Source organism: Macaca thibetana, chromosome 15, assembly GCF_024542745.1.
Source record: "Macaca thibetana thibetana isolate TM-01 chromosome 15, ASM2454274v1, whole genome shotgun sequence".
Lineage (NCBI taxonomy): Eukaryota > Metazoa > Chordata > Mammalia > Primates > Cercopithecidae > Macaca > Macaca thibetana.
The window spans coordinates 29,132,236-29,155,352 of record NC_065592.1 but is presented as its reverse complement, the minus strand read 5'-3'; the positions used below and the strand labels follow the sequence as shown (position 1 = coordinate 29,155,352).

At 36.3% G+C, this 23,117-nt stretch overlaps 1 protein-coding gene and 1 pseudogene across 3 annotated transcripts in view; one reads left to right on the top strand and one right to left on the bottom strand.

The window, feature by feature from the left end:
* Positions 1-23,117, top strand: part of MUSK (muscle associated receptor tyrosine kinase) — a 132,861-nt gene that overhangs the window by 56,898 nt on the left and 52,846 nt on the right. For 2 of the 3 annotated variants that reach the window (XM_050761434.1, XM_050761433.1), the window contains exon 6: positions 12,633-12,757. In XM_050761434.1, coding sequence (XP_050617391.1) covers positions 12,633-12,757 — 125 coding nt within the window. Of the gene's footprint in view, positions 1-7,066; positions 7,097-12,632; positions 12,758-23,117 lie in introns of all 3 variants that reach the window. The other variant, XM_050761435.1, reaches the window with a different exon arrangement.
* Positions 5,495-7,004, bottom strand: LOC126937840 (40S ribosomal protein S21-like; annotated as a pseudogene).

Here is a 23,117-nt window from a genome sequence, read left to right as displayed (position 1 = left end):
CAAGCTTCTGTACAGCAAAAGAAATAATCAGCAGAGTTAACAGACAACCCCCAGAGTGGGAGAAAATTTTGCAAATAATGGATCTGACAAAGGACTAATATCCAGAATCTACAAAGAACTCAAACAGCAAGACAAAAAAAGAAAAAAAAAAAAATTCCCATCAAAAAGTGGACTAAGGACGTGAACAGATAATCTCAGAAAAAGATACACAAATGGCCAAACAAGCATACGGAAAAATGCTCAACATCACTAATTATCAGGGAAATGCAAATCAAAACCACAATGTTATATCACCGTACTCCTGCAAGAATGGCTATAATAAAAAATAATAGGTGTTGGCTTGGATGTGGTGAAAAGGGAACACTTTTACATTGTTAGTGGGAATGTAAACTAGTACAACCACTATGGAAAACAGTGTGGAGATTCTTTAAAGAATTAAAGTAGATCTACCATTTTATCCAGCAATCCCACTACTAGGCATCCACCCAGAGGAAAAGAAGTGATTATACAAAAAAGATACTTACACTTCCATGTTCATAGCAGCACAATTTGCAATTGCAAAAATATAGAACCAGCCCAAATGCCCATCAATCAACCAGTGGTACAGAAAATGTGATATATATATAGATATAGATATAGATATCAATATCTATATCTCCACACACACACATACACACACACCATGGAATACTACTACATAGACACATATATACACACACATACATATGTATATATATATGTGTATATATATGTGTGTGTGTGTGTGTGTATATACACATACCATGGAATACTACTTAGCCATAAAAAGGAATGAAATAATGGCATTCACAGCAACCTGGATGGAATTGGAGATCATTATTCTAAGAGAGGTAACTCAGGAATGGAAAACCAAACATTGTATGTTTTCACGCATAAGTGGGAGCTAAAATAATGAGGATGCAAAGGCATAAGAATGATACATTAGACTTTGGGGACTCAGGGGAAAACAGTGGAAGGGGGCTGAGGGATAAAAGACTACATATTGGGTACAGTGTACCCTGCTCAGGTGATGAGTGCACCAAAATCTCAGAAATGAAAAAAATTTTAAAAACAACAATGTTAAATTGTTTTTATTAATCTTCCTATGCACTATTATGGCAGAGGTTTGCAATCCCACTGCCACTTGAAAGGCAGTCTTCAAGTACTTCTGCAAAATACTCATCCCCAAAACCCAGGCAAAAAATTTTGATTCAGTAACCTAAATCGTGTGTCCAGCATTTAATTGTTTGTTTGTTTGCTTGCTTAAACTTCATAAGTGATTCGATGAATTTCGAGTTTTAAAAGCCACCACTTTAACTGATCTGGGGATTCAGGTATTGCTTCAAGCCTAGAAAATCTCCACCATTTTGTCTTCAAATACAACCTCTCTGCTATTCCTTCTCTTCTCTACTTCTCTCACTCCTGTAAACATACATTGGAGCTCTAAATCTGTTCTTCCCATCTTTTAGTTAACCTTTCGCATTTCCATCAGTCTTTCTCTCTGGCCTCAGGGCTGTATGATGGCTTCAGTACCATCGTCTGATTCATTATTTCTTCACTTGACCTTGTCCAAGCTTGAGTTTATCATATCTTTTGTGTCTCTGCTTGTTATTATCTTTTTAATTTCTAACATTTCTACTATTATATGTAAATCAATTTTGCCTGTTTGTTTTATAATTTATTTTTATACAGATACTATTATATGAGGTTCTTAAACTCCTTTTGAACTTCTTTACTTTCTTCCAGAGTAAATTAATCCCCCAGTTACTGAATTCATTAAGTCAAAGGTCAATTTGCTCTTGCTTAGCAATTGTTTTCCTAATGTGCTTTGAAATTATGATTTGCCACTGTAAATCTTATCATCATCTCTCTGAAATAATTTATTCCTTTTCCAGTAATTTTGGGGGTTGCCCTCTACTTCCTTCTTTCAAATAAGATATTTCAAGGAGCAATTGTAGGCCCCCATTCTGCAATGCTTTGGCATTCAATCCAGACCCAGTCACTAAAATAGTCAAAAGCATAACACATGTTCTGACTACAATGCTATGACTGCTTTGGTTTCAAGCAGTGAGCCTCCAGTCCCCCACCTCATATAGTACACTTCTAGAGAAATCAAACTTCAAGTCCCTTTCTCTGTTTACAGAATTGGAACTCAGCAGCGACTGCTTATCTGTTGTGTTTTGTCTGCTTTCTTATATACTGAGATGTTCATCTTGTTTTTTAATATGGCTTTGTCTTTTTAGGTAGCAAAAAATTATATCTTCATTATTGCTATGTACTTATATTCTAGCTAGATGACTGAATTATGATATCATAACACCAACTTGACTCGTACTCTTTGTGCTGTAATTATTATATATATATAAATTCTATCCAGCTGAATATATAAAAATAAAAATTTATATTATTGTTTGAAAGAAGTCAAAAGTATTGATGTTTAAAAGTGATGTTTTTATCCATCTAGAAAACACAAGAGTATCAACTCCAAAGCTACTTTAACTAATATGATAATTAATCCTATTTACAAATAAAACACATATTTATGTACACATATATTAACAGTTTTCCTATATAGCAGAAATACCCTATTAGAAATTAATTGTGTAACAAGGCTTCTAACCAGGCAGCCTAAATCCAGAGTCTCTTCACTTAATCTTTATGCTATATGCCACTACATGATTTATTACTTACATTGACTTGACCCTAATCACTGAGATAAGAAATTGACCAGTATACCTGAAAGCTCTTTGGAATGCCCATGTTCAAAGGAGCCCTTTCATACATATCTCAAATTCTTTCCCTTCATGATTTCAGTATTTGATTATTGCTCAAACCTTTCCAAAATACCTCTCCCAAAGTGGAGCTAGCCAGATCTTATTTGGCTTCACCTCCAAATTCTGTTTGCTTTATTTGCATGTTTTGTCTTATGATAACTCCATTAGCAGAAAGAGGAGGTCCCTGTGCCATCTAACAAAGCACAAAGAATGTGTGATTTCAATCTCTTCTGAGACTTTGACTCTACATGGCCAAATTCCTATTCTCTTCTTGGCAGCGTCCACTCTTGTGTCAAAAAAAAGTACCTTTCCACAGCTCTGCCTGTTTTCTCTTCTGGTTTTGTCTCTTTCTTTCCACAGGTCTATGTAATCTGTATGATTTTACTAGATGTTTTTACTTTTATTTCTATCATGGAATCTTTATGGCTTTCCTTCTTCTATGTAACAATAGATTTTCCCTCCAAATGCTTTCTCCAAACAAGTAATACAGTGAATTGAGTAGGAAAAACTTATTTTATCTTCTCTAGAATCATAACACACACACACACACACACACACAAACATTCACGTTCAAACTTGGGTAGATAAACTATTAGGAAGATATTAAAAACAAGGGTTGGATATTCATGATTTTCAATGAAATTAATGTGCTGTGTCATATCACTAAATAAAAATTATGCAAATATGTCTGCATAGAAGCTGAGCACTTAGGATCTTGCTGTTCTTAGAATTTGTTAGACTCTCTCTGTGTTAACTTTGTTCTGAGTACCACAAAATAAGAGAAACGTGAGTTCAAAAGTGAGCAATCAGAATGTGAAATTGTGGCTATCAATCTTGGAAACAAAACTATTTGATGAATTTCTTTTTTCATTCTTGTTAGGTGGATAGAAGTAGGAAAAAGGTCTTATAGATAGTGATTATAAAGAGATTGGTTTTGGTTTGATTTTGATTTACAGATATTCTCTCTGTTTTATAGCACAGTTGTTCAAAATGTGTTGCTACTATGGTACTGAGTTTCTCATAAATAAAACTTTTCAAGAAAATTATGGATTACTATTTACCTTGGATGTTGAAGTGAACTGAATAAATTATATCTCCAATTAGTCCAATAAGAGCAGTCATTGATTATTCTAAATATCCTATTGGACAATTCCAACAAAATCGGATGAAAATGACCCACTAATGCAACTGGCAAATAACTTGTTTAACAATAAGCGTGTTCTTTTTTCTGCAAGAGACTGTGCTGGACTTTAGAGGAAAATAAACCAACAACAAAAGTGTGATACTAATCCCAGTTTAGTTCTAGCCCTAACCTCCCTAAAGAAGATTACAAATCAGTTTGGAAGACAAGAACAATGCATTACATATAAAACAGTTAAATAAAAATTTAGTCATTAAATGGGAATAAAGAATATGAAGCAGAATATTTTAAAATTGATAAGTGGTAAGACAACAAGTTCAGAAGTCAAGGGTGATCATAGTAGGCTAGGCAAGCAGGATATGTGGAAAAACTAGGACTACTGTTTGAGCTTAAAATGACCAACAAAGTCAAACAGTGAATAACTATACCTGAGCTGAAATAGGCCTATAGACTTTACTTGCATAATTTTCTCTAATTTAAAGTAACCTCAATTGTGTGCGCATGCATGTAAATGTGTGTATGTTAATGCATAAACATATATAAATTTGTATCTATAAAGAGGTATAAAATATTTGCATTAGAAAGAAATTTTGATAGTCTATAACTGAAACTATAATTTCTGGTAGAACTTCCAAGCTTCCTCCTAGGAAAATGACAAATCTTAGACATTCTTTCATTTCTTGAGTTCATCCACTGTTTATTTACAGTGGATGAAATAGGTGTATTCTTTCAAAATTTTGCACTGCTTCCAATCCCAAACAAATAAGGCAAAACAAACAGTAGTAACAGCAATAACATCAAAGTGAAAAACGTCAAAGGAAAATTAACATTGTCTAAAATTGAGCCTATACTCAAAGTAGAGTTCAAGTATAGTCCTGTATAGGTCATGGAGCAAAACTGAAAGGAGACTCAGAATTGACCTGCAGTTGCCCTTGAACCCTGACAAAGAACACTCTAAGAGAAGAAAATGACAAGTGAATATAATTCTCAAAATTTACTGATGGAAAAAAATTACTGATACTCTTTAACTTTAGTGGAATAAAGTTTTAGAGATACCACAGTTGCAGAATAAAGACACTTAATATCCCTGTAAAAACACCATGGCCATCCCAACCACTCTAAGTTACTTGGCTGATAAAGGGAAAAGAAAAAGGGAGAGAGAGAGTATGTTTTGTTTGTTTGTTTGTTTGTTTTGCTTTGTTTTGTTTTGGGTTTTTTTTTTCCAAACTTAGAAACAAGCACTTTGTTCTGGGGCTCTAGAAAGTTGTGTCCAGCCCAAAGGCATTCAAATGCAATTTTTCAGGTCTAATCAGGCCCAGTCATGGACCTTTTTTATTTCTCCTGATTGAAGTCTGTGATACAGACAGGGAATCTGCAGTTTCCTAATGTCCAGATGACCAGTTTTAAATATGGAAGAAACTAATATTTATCCAATACCTGTGCTTCACCAGGCACCGTTAGGAATATTGTAAAAAAAAAGATTTCTTCATTTGAAGGTATATTTGATGGACAACCTCTAAATCTCCTTTTAACAATAAATGTATTCAATTTAGAAGTTTTAAATAGTTTTTGAACTTGATGCTTAAAAACAAAAACCAAGAATGTACCACTGAGTTGATGGAGGTAGGGAAAGTTCAGACAGTAGAATCTCAATGAGGAATTACAAATTCACTTAAATGTAAGGGGATTGGGTGTTAAGTGTAAATATGAGACCTTCTCATTGGGAAGACTCAATATCTGTAAAGGGGGTTGAATTTCTGGCTCTGCACCTGCAGCAAATCTCTAAGACTTAGACCCTTTGTCCAGAAAATGGGCTAATTTTGGGGAGAGAAAGTGAAGGGTTTCACTATTTATTTATGACAAATATTCAACACTCACAATTCTCTCCAATCAGAAGTTCTTTGAGATGCTGTTGGTCTTGACCAGTCAGAGAATGGAGTCATCTGACTCACCCATTCTGAGAATGGCCCTACAGACAGTATAGGTTTTAAATTGACCATTAAACCTGCCTATAACCTTGTCAACCTTGGCTAAGTTCATCTGGATGGATGCATGGTCCTTGGCATCCATGATGCGGTTGCTGGCAGATCATTTCCACTGCATGTACAGGTTCACAAACTTAGGCTGGATAATATCAATTATGTTCAATTACAGAGATGTGGTGAGAGTTAAATGGGATCACATAAAAAATGTGCATGAAAATATCCATAATCTGTGAAGGACTATGCATTGAATGTTGTTATTGTCATTGAATGTTTGTTAGCAATAGCATGACCATTTTTTACTTACAAATAAATATTGCAGTTGACTTATTACTAACTCTAAGAAAGGTTCAAATTGACATGAACAAATAAAACTTCAGGAAAGAAAACTAGAGTTCCATGTGGGGACTATGTCTAACATGGTTATATTAAACATTTTGGAACAATTAATTTGGTTTTGTTGTCTCTCTTCTAGGATTTTTAAACATTTATAAATTCTCAATTTTTCTATCCAATCTAAACATTTTACAATATCCTGTGGACCTTACTTCCTTAGTAGATTCCCAGAAGGTAATGATTTGCTCTTTTCTGCTCTCCAAGCAGCTTCTGTGTTGGTGCAGAGTTGCAGATCTCTGTTGGTGGTAGGTTCTATTCTGCAGAAACCCCCTAATCCTCTGTTTACCACAACATGAGTCTATTGCCATAGAAATGATAGCTGAGATCCCAGATTCAACACCACTGACTTCACAGCAGGGCCTGGTAAGAGGAGACTCTGAGCTAAGAGGGGGGATCGCAATGTATGAGAATAGTAGGCACTCTGTAGCCTTGAAAGAAAGGGTAATTGTCAACATTAGAATAAAAATTCATGAAAGAGCTACATTGTTAGGTATGCTGTAGTTTATTTTCTGTATAATACTGCCTGGCTAAAAGTAATCATTTTGAAATCTTATGTCGTTTAATAGTTTGCTTTCAAAAGGTCAGCAGTTTCCCTTGATTGCATTTGTTTCTTACTGAAATAAGAAACAAGCAGCTTCTAATTAATCTTGTTGCACAATTGATGTTTCTGTGGTCAAAGATTTCCCTTTTCATGATGTGTTGTTTTGTTTGCGTGTTTATTGTGTGTGTTTGTTTTGTCTTGTTTTTATTAACAGAAGAAAGTGAACCTGAACAAGATACTAAAGGTATTTTTTTTCTTTCTGCATGGCTTCTTTTTAAATGTGTAGCTCTTTTCAACTGTTTATTTTTGCCGACCTTATAAACAGCCCTAAGTGCCATTTTTTAAAGAAATAACAAACAATGTATGGGGAATATTAAGTCACAGCACTTAACAGTGTTATTAGATAGGCTTCTTTATTATATAATCCAATATGCTTACTGACCATTTGCATTTCTTAAGAAAGATCGAGTTAAAAGAAATGTTTAAATTTGATGTCTCTGGAAATACAAACAAAATGAAATGAAATAAATCGGCATGAGAGTATAAATCCAACATAGACTGGAAAAGAAAGCTACCCTTTGACTAAAAGACTTTTTGCGGGGAGTAGGGGGCTTTACAGTTTTTGGATAAATGTTAGGATGTCAAGGTGCCAATTTGGTTTTTACTGTGATGATTTCAACAAGATCAGGAGTATTATGCAATTGCTCCAAATCAATAAAAATTAAGTTATTTTAATTGCACAGAGACATATATATGTAGTGGAATATGATTAGAGGAAAATAGCTGGAAATTAAATTTGTTTGGGAAAAATTCTACTTTTTCCTAACAGCTCTCTGTCAACAGTTTCTGTTTTCTGTTAAAAAAAAAAAAAAAAAAAAAAAGTTCCTTGCATTCTGATTAAGCCCCAAACTTTGTGCTCTTCTAACCTAAAATTTGATATTTGGGGGATGAAATTCGTGAGTTCTCATGTAATAGAGTTGTCTGTAGGAATTAATCTTAAACCGGTATTATTTAAAACAGTACCTCCTTATACTTCCTTATCTTAGTATCTCATATAAAGTACAGATAATGTTTTCTTATTTTTAAATACTGGGTTGCTTACAACTAAATGCAAGTAAAAAAGCGTTTTGCCTGGTCCTGTGTGATTTTTTTTCTTAATTTATTTCTATCAGTTATTGCTGGTTTGAATCATGTAACCTAAAAACCCTTTTCAAAGGAAGCTAGAAAATAACAAAAGAGCAAGGGAAAAGAAAATCCATGGGAGCTCATTGTGTCCTTTGAAATAACTTCTCAGAAATAGAAATTGATAAGAGACTTAAGCATTCCTCTGGCACTGCTCCCTTACCAAGAGAGGTAGTTCATCTCCAGCCAAACCACTCATTTATTTCAGGACTTAATGTGGATCCCTGTCCCTTGGGCTTTTTATTACACTCCAGTGCAACTTCAGAGTGAATTATGCCTTTATCTTTTTACTATATATTACTTCTTAAGATGACAATCAATAATAAAACTGATTATATATCTGAAAGTGCTTTGAAATAAGGAGAGAATATAATGCGGGTATGTTATAAAAGATTTTAGAATTGCTGGCTTTTTGAGCCCAATTTTGAATATCGGATTCTCCACTTGCAGTTAGCCTGCAGGTCTGCCCAAGAGACATTAAAGCCCCAAACTCATGAATAAATCCCATGAGAGAAAACCCAGAGATAAAAATATTACCTGTGTCTATTTTCCATGTTGCAGATGCACTTGCCTGCCCACAGGAAAGCAAGTGGCTTAGGGCTCACAGTGAATTGGAGAATTATGGATAAGACTATGTACGGAAAGAGTGGTTTGATGACTTTTTTGTTTAAAAATCCATATCAAAACAGTTATAAATGCTTTCCAACTAAGTAATTTAATGCTCCTTCTATTAAGTGGTTTGTTTATGTAACAAAACACTTTTATATTCTTTTATGCAAATAAAGCACTATATAGGGATATTCTATGCCCATTTTATTTAACAAGAAACATTTCATATAACTTTTTAAATTGATGACCTAGAATGCATTTTCAGCTTGTGACTACCACTGAAATAATGGGATTTACTGTTGACCTATGTCCAAGTTTGTTATTGCAGGTGTATTATTATTCATGGAGTTTAGTCTGGTATTTATTTTTAATTGCAACTGACTTTATTGTTTATGATGCTTGAAAAACATGTCAAAATTTCCCTCATCACCTTTTTATCTTTCATATTTGAAAATGGTAAATCTGAGTATTATGCAATTGCTCAGATAGAGTTGGGTAAAAATATATCAGCTTTATTGCTGATAAGGCTGGAATGAAAAATAAAGATTTCTATTCCATGTGAGAATTAGACTAACATAACTTCTGTTTCCTCATCCTCCTCTTCCCCACTGCACTCTTTCCCCTTCACTCCTAGGGGAAAGGGTGAAGGATGTAGGATGAAGAAGCCCTGACCTGGTGAACTTACTTACACACATCCTTCTTAGATGCAAGAGAGCTGGGAGACTGATAGCTCAGAATAGGACTGAGATACACATAACATATCCAAGTGCCTTTCCCCAACCTTATCAGAGAAGTCATTATGTTCATTCATTTATTTATTCATTCACTTAGCAAATATTCATTGAGTGCCTACCATATATATGCACCATGCAGGATTCTAGAACTAGAGATAGATACGTAGATAGATATGTAGATTGTGTCAGTCAGCTCGTGTCAAAAAGCAAAGCAAACCTTGCCCTTGTGATGCTTACATTCTAGAGGGGAGAGACAGACAAAAAACAAACAAGCAAACAAATAAATCAGTAATTACCAAATGATTCAGATAGTGGTGTTATGATAAAATATAAACAAGGGTAAGGGGAATGGGGATGAGAAAGTACTATGATAAGGAAACATTTTATTAGAAACCCAAAAGACATCTGCTATCTCCTTTGAGAAGGGAGGAAGACTGGAAGGAAGGGTGGAAACTAACTTTCAATACTGAAATAAGGGGGTTGAGTTTCTATGTTATCGTTTAGAGAATGTGAGAGTGCAGGAGAAAGCAGCTTCCCTTTAATTCCTGGCCTTTTTGTCCTCTTAACCTAACCCACTGCACTTAATGAGGCCCATCGTCAGTGAAAGTGTATCTTCCCCCTTCAGGGAGAAGTTTATCGGCAGTCTCACATTCATGAAGCTACCTATAATGTCAGTAGTACTCCTGTACCCGCCTGTGCCCCACTGGAGCCCCCAAAAAGTTCCAATGGAGGGCAGAATAGTACATTAGTTAAATTAATTCCAAAGTCACGTTGAATTGACTGTTTTATTTACCATCCCACACTATGCTTACTTGTGTTGTGCAATGTGGATAATCAGAGGTTTTGCAATAAGCCCAAATGATATTCCAAATAATAACAGCCAAAAGAAAAAAAACTGCTGTAAATTAGGACAAAATAAAACCTTTCTGATTACTATATTTCCAGGAAGAATTTAAAGTCCCCAAATTAAAACTCTTGGCTTTATAAATTAAAGCAGTAAAACATAATCGAAATTACATTATTCTCCAATTTTTTATTCTGCTCATCTTCAGCCAGAAGGCTTTCATTCAAAAAGCCTTTTTGATTCAAAAAGTTCAAGGGTATAGTCAGTGTTACTAGAACAGTTTTCTAGCACATGTGAGATTGAAATGTGCTAGATTTTCCAAATCTCTCAAAGATCCTGCTTGTTTCAGATTCTCAGGGGCAATGGGATCCATAGATGGTCACGCAGTAGTCCCACACTCAAAAAATTTAGGAAACACAAGCATAGCCCCAACCCCTACAAGAGTTATTTTAGCCAGATGATGAACGTGGACTCTATGTCTCCATTATTGTAACCGGAAAACATTAGAAGAGTACCTGGATGCACCCTCACTAGGATGCCTGTCAGTGTTACTTGTTAAGAGTCTACAACGTGTGAATTTAGATTAAGTTGGGAGAATAAGAATCCAAGCAGAGCCATACATTGCATTTGGGTAATATGTCTCTTACATCTCTTGTAGTCTATAATGGATCATCACTCTTCCTTTTTTATCCCCCAATGCTAATGATTTTCCCTGTTAAATGTCTGGGTTTGATTGAATTGCATCTCCATAGTGTTCTTTGAAATGTTCCTCAACCCTTTAATTTTTGTAGCTTGTTAATTAGACCCCAGGATTTACTTAAAGTCAGCCTCAATTTTGGTTTTGGGGGACAGATTCAGCTTCGTTTTAAACATTTGACAGCGTTCTTTGTTATTTTTTAAATAATCTTTTTGCCTTGAAGATAGCACCTTCCTTGCATTTCTTTTCTCCTGGCTTTTGGGCCCCACATTTCTATATCTAAAATGTCAATATCAAAAGATAGGAAGTCAAATTAATTTAAATCTGCAAAAAGCCTTCAATTGTCAGACAAATCAAATGTTCTTTAATCTCTTTAAATTATGCAATGCTTTTTAAGAGGTATTTAACAATCAGACCAACTTGAAACACCGCTCTGGACCTCTTCTATCATTGTCCTGCGTATCTCCTTATCTAGCACATGTGGTCTGCCCATACTTTAGTTTAGAATCCAATCTTCACAAATTTCAATTTAACTAGAACTAAGTTTCAAAGCATTGTGTTAATTGGGGCTTCATACTCTAAGTTCTAGAAATCAAAAACTAGGAGCTTAAAATATATTTACAGTATAATAGGCCATCCAAAAGATTCCATAATAGTTTAAACAAACACTGAATTTGAAGTCAGAAGACCTGAGTCCAGGTTTCTCACTCATCTACTTGTTACCTTGGGAAACCAACTTACTTAAATTAAAAAAGATTTTGTTTCCACATCTGTAAGATAAGAGCAGGAATCTAGCTGATCTCTGGAGTCTCTTCCAAGTTTAATGATTCTGTGAATCTAAGTATCCCACAATTTACAATGCATTGTGAACCTCAATCCCACTCTTTAAAGGTAAAATTTCTTCCTACATCAAAATAACTTCCTCTTACTTAATCAGTGGGGATTCAGGGTCAGAAAGGAACAGAAATTACTCAGTCTCCTGCCTACATTTTATCTAAAATATCTTCTTTTTTTTTTTTTTTTTTTTTTTTTTTTTTTTTTTTTTTTTTGCCCAATATGTCATCTGAAAAGTTTGACACAATTTGTCTGTCCTCCCACTATGCTACAGTTGAGGGTGTAAAGTATAATTATTTGATTAATTCAATAAACTACTATCCTGTGCTTGCTCTAGTCAGGAACTCTGCCTGAAACAATACAGCAGTCAACAAAAGGCAAGGCTTTTGGCTTCAAACAATTTAATGGGAAAGGGGAATTATAGACAAGTAAAAAATAAATAAGGTAATTTCAGATAGTTGTAAGGTCTGTAAAGACAATAATGTAGGCTGCTGAAAAGTGAATGGGGGGAGGATTACACTTGATTTTGGGTGATTAAGAAGGACCTTTCTCATAAAATGTCACTTAAACAGAGACTTGAATGATTCAAGGAACCTACTACTTAAGGATCTGGGGGATGAGTGGTCTAGGCAGAGGAAGAACAAGGGCAAGTTTCTATGTTAAGAACAAGCTCAGTGTGTCCTTGAGTGGTGAGAAATGTAGGGTTATAACATAAACGGCTTGGAGGCTCGGCCATGGCATATGGTATTATCCTTAAAACAGAGCAAACACTGAAGAACTGGACACAGGGGAACATGGTCTAATTTGCATTTTTAAAAGACCGCTCTAGCTTGACCATTTCCTACGGGAGCATCACTCACCACTTCTGTCTTCCTAACAGTTTTTGCCAGGATCCTGCGGGCTCCTGAATCCCACAATGTCACCTTTGGCTCCTTTGTGACCCTGCACTGTACAGCAACAGGCATTCCTGTCCCCACCATCACCTGGATTGAAAACGGAAATGCTGTGAGTGTCATGTGTGTGGGGACTTGTCTGGGGAAGACCCATTGGTGGTGAACTGCAGGATAGACCATATATTTGTAGTTACCCAGATCTCTGTCATTGGTCTCATCTACACCACTTTTGAAAGCCTCCCAATATCTTTGTCCTAGAAGCCATTGCCATAGAAATCAAACTCTAAAAGTTTGCTTCCTTCCTTGTATTGTGAGGAATACTAGAAAACCAAATTCTTTCTTTATGCCTTTGTATAAATGGGAAGTAGTAATAATATCTTCCCATATAAGTAAAATAATTTTCATAAAACTCATCACTGAAAGATTAGTTCCCTGCTAGAGGCTACTTTGATGAAAAGTAATCCGGAGTTAGAATCCATGTCAGTTCAGCATTCTTTTCTTCATTTTTAATAGTAGTAATAATAACTGATGTATATTAAGTAGTTATTTTCAGCCAGGCCCTATTCCAAGCACTTTACCTACATACATTTATTTATTTATTCATTCTACAAATACATATTGAGCTTCTGAACATCAAACACTATTCTAGGCCCTGTGGATACAGGAGTAAACAAAACAGGCAAAGTTATCTGCCCTCAAAGAGCTTACCTTTTCATGGGGAAATACAGGAAAATACATGTTGTATGTGTATGGTGTCAAATGCTATGGAGAAAAATAAATCAGGAAAAGGAGACAGAAAGTTCAACCTTAGGAGAAATCAGAACTTTCCTACACTGTTCATGGGAATAGGAATTACTACAGTCACTATGGAGGATACTCAAAAAGCTAAAACTGGAATTGCCATATGATCCAGCAATCCCACTACTGGGTATACAGTCAAAAGAAAGAAAATCAGTATATTTAAGAGGTATCTCCACTCCCATTTTTATTGTGGCACTATTCACAATAACCAAGATATAGAGTCAACCTAAGTGTCCATCAACAGATGAATGTATACAGAAAATGTGGTACATATACACAATGAAATATTACTAATCCATAAGATGAATAAAATCCTGTTATTTGCAACAACATGGATGGAACCGCAGGACATTATGTTAAGTGAAATAAGCCAGACACAGAAAGACAAGTATTTCATGTTCTCTCTCATATGTGGGAGCTAAAACAATTGATCTCATGGAGATAGAGAGTAGAATGATAGATACTAGAGGCTGGGAAGGGTAGTGGGGAAGGGGGAATAAAGAGGAGTTGGTTCATGGGTACATACCAATAGTTAGAAGGAATAACATCGAGTGCTTAGTAGCTATATTAGTCAGTTCTCACATCATGATAAAGTAATATCTGAGACTGGGTAATTTATAAAGAAAAGAGGTTTAATTGGCTCATGGTTCTGCAGGCTGTTCAGGAAGCATAATGGCTTCTGCTTCTGGGGAGGCCTCAAGAAACTTACAATCATGGCAGAAAGCAAAGTGGGAGCAAGACGTCTCACATGGCCAGAGCAGGACGAAGGGAGAGGAGAGGTGCTACACACATTTAAACAACCAGATCTCACAATAATTTGCTCACTCACTCACTATCATGAGAACAGCACTGAGGGGATGGTGCTAACCCATTCATGAGACTTCTGCCCCCATGATCCAATCACCCCACGCCAGGCCCAACTCCAACACTGCGAATTACAATTTGACTTGAGATTTGGTGGGGACAAAGATCCAAACCATAGCAATAGCACACAGTAGGACAACTATATATAGTTCACAATATTGAACTACATAGCACAATACAGTATTTATTGTGTATTTCAAAATATCTAGAAGAGTGGAATTGGAATGTTCCTAGCACAAACAGATGATAAATTATTTAGGTGATGGATATCCCAATTACCCTAATTTGATCATTACACGTTGTATGATTATATCAAAATTTTACATGTACCCTGTAAATATGTACAACTATTATATATCCATAAAATTTTAAATTAAGAAACATTTTAAACAGAAAGACCTCAGGAGGAAGATTATATTTTTAAAAGAATGATCGGTGAAGGCTCATTCAGACAAAGACATTTGAACAAAGATCTGAAGGAGTTGAAGGGTGAAGTTACATAGATAACTGGGGGAAGATAACTAGACAGTCTCTGAGATAATGGTATACATGACATGTCAGAAAAACAGCAAGGAGACCAATGTGGTTAGAGGTGAGTAAGCAAAGAATCAAGAAATGAGAAGTAGGCATTGTGGATCCTATAGGCCTGTGTGGTCATTTAGACAACTTTGCTTTTATTTGAGTGAGATGAGGTGCCACTGTAGGTCTGTTTGTTGTCTGTTTTCCCACTGATTCTTGTTCATTTTGTGTTGTTTCCTTGTGTGCCTAGTTATCTTTGGTTATCTGCTGTGCATTGTTTTGAGTAAAAATATCAGAAACTATTTTGAGGTCTAGATGAAGGTATTTTCCTCCAGAGAGAATTTTGCTTGTTTCTGCCAGGGACAAGAGGTTACTGCTAATCTCATACCACCTTCAGCTAAGCTCAAGGTATGAAGCTCCTTGGGCATCCCAGATAATTATAACATGGCCAGTATTTCATTATGTGGACTATTTAACTTGTAGTTCACACTGATAGCTCCCTGATACCTAGTTCTTTTTTATCGTAATTTATTATATCTCTTATTAGACTCTATACCTTAATTTATTATATCTCTTATTAGACTCCTATGGGCACGAAGTTTTGATTTATCTCCTGACTCCCTAAGGCCATCCAAAGGAAAGTTCAAATTTTCTGGGTTTGGAAAATTCTCTAAGGGTAAATGAGATTTTCTTAGTTTGTTACATCTATTAAAATATTTTTTTCAAAATTTTAATTTTTTTCACTGTTTAACTTTGTCTGAATAACCTAACATCAACATCTGAGACAGAAACCTATCATGGATTTTTATTGTCATTGTATAGACTTTAACCACTTTGGTTTGCACTGAGTCTTTAGTTTCTGGTACTCTTTATGAGGTTAAGAAAATTTATTTTTATTCTTAATTTGATAATTATTTCTAATATAAATATATTTTAAAATCAATAAAACACTTCATCATCAATTACATCCACTTTTTGATGAGCATGTCATTTTTCACTTTAAACTGCAAAGTTTCCCTTATGTTGAACCATTCTTTCATTTCTGAATACATAGCTTTTTTGTTTAAATTTTTTTTTCTTTTTTTTTGGAGATGGAGTCTCGCTCTGTGTAAAGTATCTACTAGATTAGATACTAAAACAATAAAGCCAGGCACAGTGATTTATGCCTGTAAATGCAGCACTTTGGGAGGGGAAGCAGGAGGATCTTTTGAGGCCAGGAGTTTGAGACCAGCATAGGTAACACAGCAAGACCTTTAAATTTTTTTTTTTTTTTTTTTTGAGACTGAGTCTCACTCTGTTGCCCAGGCTGGAGTGCAGTGGTGCGATCTCGGCTCACTGCAAGCTCTGCCTCCCGGGTTCACACCATTCTCCTACCTCAGCCTCCTGAGTAGCTGGTACTACAGGCGCCCACCACCACGCCCGGCTAATTTTTTGTATTTTTAGTAGAGATGGGGTTTCACCATGTTAACCAGGATGGTCTCGATCTCCTGACCTCGTGATCCACCCACCTCGGCCTCTCAGAGTGCTGGGATTACAGGCATGAGCCACTGCCCCCGGCCCTGTTTAATTTTTTAATTGTGCTGTTTCAATTTTCTGTATATTTTCAATAATACAAATGATTTTGTCTTTTAGTAGGCTATGATGATCAGGTTTGGTTACTATTTTTCCAGCCTCATAGAATAGACTGGCAAGTTTACATAGTTTCCTTTGATATAGAACTCGAGGTGAGAAAGTTGAGATGCAAGTCTCTCTTATACTCAGAGACATTGTCCTCTACTATACCAGTAATTACTGCTTCTCTCTTCTCCACATTCTTTCTATGTAGATTCCAATTAAGTGAATTTCTTACAAAACTTCAATCTTTCTCTTCTTTATGCTCTACATATGTTTATGGAGGAAATAGGGGGCCCCATTTTATCTGTCAGGTTATTGTCAAGCTGTAGTGTCCACCATGATTGTCAACTATAGGAACTCACAACGGAAAATCTCATTCACAATCTCTATCTCACAGGTAGATGCCTCAGACTGGTGCCATATGCATACACAATAGCTCCCAGAGTTCTTCAATTACTTTGCTGACTTTCTTAAAGTTGGCTCCTGCTTACAGCCCCATGCTATCTGAAGTTTGAAATTTTCCATGACTTTATGGGGAAAATGTATCCATTCTCCTCTCAATAAATCTCTTCTTTTGCGCTAGGTTCCAGCTACTTAGTTGATGTTAATTTTTCTATCTATCCAATCACTTCTCTGTATCTCCCAGAATTTGCTGGAAATGTCTGATTCTTTGATTATAATACCATCTTTCTATATACTTATTTTTCTTAATTTTATATTTGATTTCTCTTTTAGGATTTCAGGTCCATAAACAAGAGTTAAAAATGTGAGCTAAGATTATTATTACTGTAACTCTGGTGTTAATGAACATAACTTGCATGTAACACAATCTTATTATTTTCTTTGTCATTTTAAAATATTCAGCAGAGCAAGTTCTTTTGCTACTATTTAAGCCTACCTTAAGCAGGCTCTGTGACTTTTCTGGTTACTATTAGTTGATTTTAAATCATTAACATTGTCCCAACTTAGTCAATTAAGTGTCTAGTCCTAAGTAATAACCAAAGCATCCAATGGCATTCACAGTTCCTCTGTTCTCAGGGATATTTCAGCTTAACTTTCATGTAAGAAAAAATTGCAGTTGGCTTCTTACCTCATGCTCATTCATTCTTCCCCCTGCTATTTATGACCCCAAAAGGGTTGGGTGGGAGGTAGGGAGGAGCAATAACTGGTGCAGGAGAGCTCTAATTCAACTGACACACTTGTAAGTTGGCTTTATACCTTCTGTGCCTGCCAGCTATTTAAAACTGACTCTTACCCTCATAGACATATTCATGATTCTTCAGAGATCAGGGAACATTAAGATGATACCAGTGATGCATTTTCCTCAGGCTTGCCATTTTTGGCCACATTAGCAAGTCCCCAGTCTGCTAGTTGATGGAAAGTCTCTCTGTGTTGGGGTCTAATGAGTCCCCCAAAAAGTCATCTTGGGAGGATTGAAAATGACTCCCAATCAGATCTTCTATACAATCATTTTATTGACAAACTCTGGAAGCCCAGACTGCTAGACTCTCTCTCTTCTTTGTTCCCTCCATTGGAGCTGCCAGACAGCCTTTAGATTTTGCAGGTGAGAATTATATGCTTGTCAACTGTGTCTCCAAATTGCAAGGGTGTTGGAGTCCCCAAGATCACATTCATGTTTGATGATTCATTAGAAGGACTCCCAGATTTTAGAAAAGCTGTTATACTTATGATTATGGTTTATTGCAGGAAGATGATACAGATTAAAATCAGCACACAGGAATCAGTTTTCCTCTTCTAGTGAAGTTGCATGGATAGCACTTCATTCTCCCAGCAGCAATGTGTGACATCATGCATGAAGTACTGTCAACCAAGGAGGCTCACCCTAACCTTGGTGTCCAGAGTTTTTACTGGAGCTCTGTTACATAGATGTGAAGTGCTTACATAACTAGTCTTAGCTAGTTTCCAGCCCCTTTAAAGGTCAAACTAATACAATGTGGCCTAGGATCCCAAGTATTCACTATCATTCACATTACTATCATAAACTATCTGGCATTGCCCCAAATCTCAGATATACAAAGATACTCTTATTACACAGGATATTCCAAGGGTCAGATGTCATCTCTCGGGAGCCAGTCAAAGGCCAGAACTTTCTTTGGGGGTTTGAGCACCTCGAGTCCATTGAGTTAGCCCTTCAAGTTTTTACTGCACAGCAGTAAAACACATATATAACTCTCCAGGTGGTCCCATGGAGGATACTTTTATGCCTTAAGGAGATGGGTGTATGTCCAATCCAGTCCTTTGGGTGGACTGAGAATGGCTTTCATTATGACTGAACAACCTAAACCTTGATAACTCATCTAACTGGTGGCTATTTTCAGTTTTCGTTTCCTCCAGGATAGGCTATCCAACTTTTTGGTATCTTGGCTGTAGTGAACATATATTATCATATTACAATATTTTAATGGTACCATTTGGAGGTCAAAGAAGTGTCCAAATCAGGACACTTTAATATCCACATCATCTCAAATTGTGTTTAATACAAGCATCACAACAAGAAAATGGGGGACTTCTTCTTAAAGAAGGCAAAACCTTATGGTATAATTCAAATGATATTAAGTATAATTTCTACCCAATCCAAGGCACATTCCTTCAGGGACTTGAACTATTTCATATCTTCCTGACTTTCTCTTCTCCAGGATTATATTAGTATGTTATGGCTGCCATAATAGAATCCCACAGATTGGGTGTCTTAAACAACAGAATTCTTCTTCCTACGGTTCTAACGGCTGGAAGCCCAAAGTCAAGGTACTCTCAGGGTTGGTTTCTGGTAAGGCCTCTCTTCCTGGCTTGCAGATGGCTTCACATAGTTATCTCCCTGTATTCTCACAGGGCTTTCTCTCCTTGTGTGTGCACTTCTGGTGTCTCTGTGCCTACAATGATGAGCACCAAAAATCCCAGAATGATTTTTTCATAACGCAATTCTTATTCCTAGTTTTTATTCCTCTCTTTTGTAGACCATCATAAGGTTTCCTCCTCTAAATTAAATAACAGTGACTAAAACTAAGGCAAATACTCTGGAACAAAACAAAAAATAAAAAAACAGCCTTAAAACAGGAAGTTATCCCGTCACTAGGGCTTGCATAATGTAGGCTTTAGAAGGATTTCGCGGCATGAAAGAATAGTAACCCTGAGGCATCTCCATGTAATACGTGAATTTGTATACTGCTTTTAAATAAAGTTAAACAACTTACAGTTTCAGAAAGATAGAAGGGAAGAGTGTTCAGAAGACTGGGAGTGAAGTTTCCCAGACCTGAACCCTTATTCAAAGGCGTCTTGACATGGATAACCTCGAGAACATTAAGCTAAGTGAAATAAGCCAGATACAAAAAGTTAAATACCAAATGATCTCACTTATATGTGGAATCTAAGAGTTGAACTCATAGAAGCACAGAATAGAATAGTGGCTGTCAGGGATGGGAGGATGGGGAGATGATCATCAAAGGGTACAAAGTTTCAGCCATGCAAGATGAATAAATACTGGAGATATAATGTACAATATGGGAACTACAGTTAACAACACTGTATTGCACAACTGAAATTTGCTAAGAGGGTAGATCCTAAGTGTTCTCAAAACACACACACAAAGGTAACCATGTGAGGTGATAGTTCACTAGCTTGATTGCAGTGATCATTTCATAATATATATGTATACCAAAACATCACCTTGTTCTCCTTAAATATGTACAATTTCTGTTTGTGAGTTATACCACCAATAGCCTAAAAAATTAAAAGTCTAAATTTTTTTTTTTTAAAAAAGGAGTCTCAAAGAATAATGCTTTGCTCTCTACTTGCACCTGGCCCTACCCTTGTCCCTCTAAAGCCGGGTGCCCTAAGATTGATTGACTGCAGCCCTGAAAGTTGAGAACTAGGACACAAGACAGGAAAGGGAAGAAGGGGAAGGGAGAGAAGGATGTGGAGAACAAAATGTGTCAATGTGTGAAATTTTAGTTCGATGTTGTAAAACGGGAAAACAAAACAAAACAAATTCTATGACTAACCCAATAACAAAGAATGTCTTATGGCAATGGCACCCTCCAAGGCGTAGAATTCATTTATTATTGTCATTTTCACTACCGTTTTCGCTGAAGTTTCTTTTCTGTTACTTGAACAAAATCATTTTTCTCGTAATTTGTTAATAAAATTGTTCCATTTTATCTGTCTATCCTACATCCCTTCGAAGACAGTACATAAACAAATGAACATGCTTTTCTAGCTTGTAACTTGAGGCATGGTAGAATGAGAATTAGATGGGGAGTTGGAAGACTGGGGTTGTAAATGCCCCTCTTTAGTTAATGTGATTTTGGGGTCCATTTACCACTCAGACACTGATTTTCTCATATCTACACTAACACAGATGTCAGGTGACTGTCAAAGATGATCTCTAATGGTATAATTAGAGACATCAGGGCTAATGTTCTCTAATTTTGTCCAGTTACAATAAAGTAACTTGGAATCCCTGTTCTTCTTTACCTCTCTAAGAACATTTCAAGTGTCATTTAAAATTTGATTCTTGTTTGTCAATGTGTTTTTTGGCTCTTCTGTGGAAACTGCTACAGTCTTAAGCCTGTCAAGGGAGTATAAAGACATCCTAAGAAAATTGGAAGACTGGACCGGGCGTGGTGGCTCACTCCTGTAATCCCAGCACTTTGGGGGCCGAGGTGGGAGGATTATGATGAGGTCAGGAGATCAAGACCATCCTGGCTAACACAGTGAAAACCTCGTATCTACTAAAAATACAAAAAAATTAGCCAGGCGTGGTGGCATGTTCCTGTAGTCCCAGCTACTTGGGAGGCTGAGGCAGGAGAATCACTTGAATCCGGGAGGCGGAGGTTGCAGTGAGCCAAAATCACGCCACTGCACTCCAGTCTGGACAAGAGAGCAAGACTCCATCTCAAAAAGTAAATAAATAAAACCAAATTGGGAGACTGACAATATAACTTCACTAATTTGCTTATGTAAAAAATAGTAATAAAGAAAATGGAAAGGTATATACTTTTTAAGTTTCTAGTATTCTCAAAAGACTCATATGAGGTTAGAACTGGAAGTTAAATGATTATTCTCTGTCGAAGTTCAAGAATAACAAGAGTAGGATAGTTTAAGATAGGTGCGGCCTTATTGAGACCCCAACTTATTCATTCAACATGTGACTCACAAAAAGTGAAAGGCAAAATACATTTATCACCTCAGATTCTAAAACAGGAATAAAACAAACAAAATGACTTTCATCCAGGAAGAAAGCAAAAGTACATCCGCTGTTCTTACGGTCAGAGTGTGTGTGCTGCCCTTAGAGCCAAGTTTAGTTCTTGGTAATTCTACCCAAGTCTGAAAGGAAATCAAGATGACTGTCCACACTGACGCAAATCACAGGACATGAAGGCAATGTCAGGCATTTCAGGTTGTAAAAGTAGCAAACCAGAAATCCCATGGAGGAAAACACAGAGAATCCTATAGTCCTGATACCGTGTTTGGTGGACTGAACAAAGACGAACGCGGAGCTGGGAGATATTTGGCACAGAATAAAACAGAGTTTGAATTGCGGCTCTTCACTCACTACAAGTTAGTAAACTAATGCCATAGCACGCTACTCAGTACAATGGGTACTCTGAAAGAAGCGAGTGCTCTCTTTCTCCCCTGCTGTGAACCTGCCAGTAAACCAAAACCCTGAACGGTTAGAGCCAAAGAGCAAGAGAAAGTCCAGCAACGTGTCCCAGTGTCCCAAAATGATTAGAAACTGTCTTGCTTTCCTCCTATGGAAATACCAAGCATTTTTTTGTAGAAATCTGAATTCACAGATGAAGTTCAGAGTAAATAGTAATATTCCTTTTGTTTTACAATCTTGGAAATAGTGGTTGGCATGGAAAGAGCAGAGCTTACTTTTTAAAAAGAAAATTATTTGTATTTTTATAACCAGATTTATTTAAAGTCATACCAGTAATATATCTCTGTTATTTTGGCATGCAACTAATATAGAAAAATTTCATGTCCCTCTTGCTTTGTCCAATAAATATAATTTCTAAAATATTTCAGAAGTTGAATAATTTTAACTTATTAGAAGAATTTTATCAAATAAACAGCCAAATCACCTAGGTTGAAGGTTGTCTTTTAGAATTTTCTTAAAGGGAGCCTTATCTATATTTAGACATATTTTTAAGAGGCAGTAGTTTTGGTTAAAAATATATGACCTGTGAAGTTCTTTTATCTTACTAGCTGTGTAAACCAAAATAATTACACGTAACAAGTCTTATGTGGAATAATTCAGCAGCCAGTTTGAAAGAGGCTAATATTTCTGGCTACATTAATCAGAAAAACTATGGAAATGCCTCTTGGTTTATTATCCCTTTTTCTATGATTCATAAACAGACATTATTACAACTGCATAAACATGAACCCTACTGGGCCACATTCTTTTTTTTTTTTTTCCCCCAAGATGGAGTCTTACTCTGTCACCAGGCTGGAGTGCAGTGGCACCATCTCAGCTCACTGCAACCTCCGCCTCCTGGGTTCAAGCGATTCTCCTGCCTCAGCGTCTCGAGTAGCTAGAACTACAGGCAGGTGCCGCTAAGTCCAGCTAATTTTTTGTATTTTTGGTAGAGATGGGGTTTTACCATGGTAGCCAGGATGGTCTTGATCTCCTAACCTTGTGATCTGCCCGC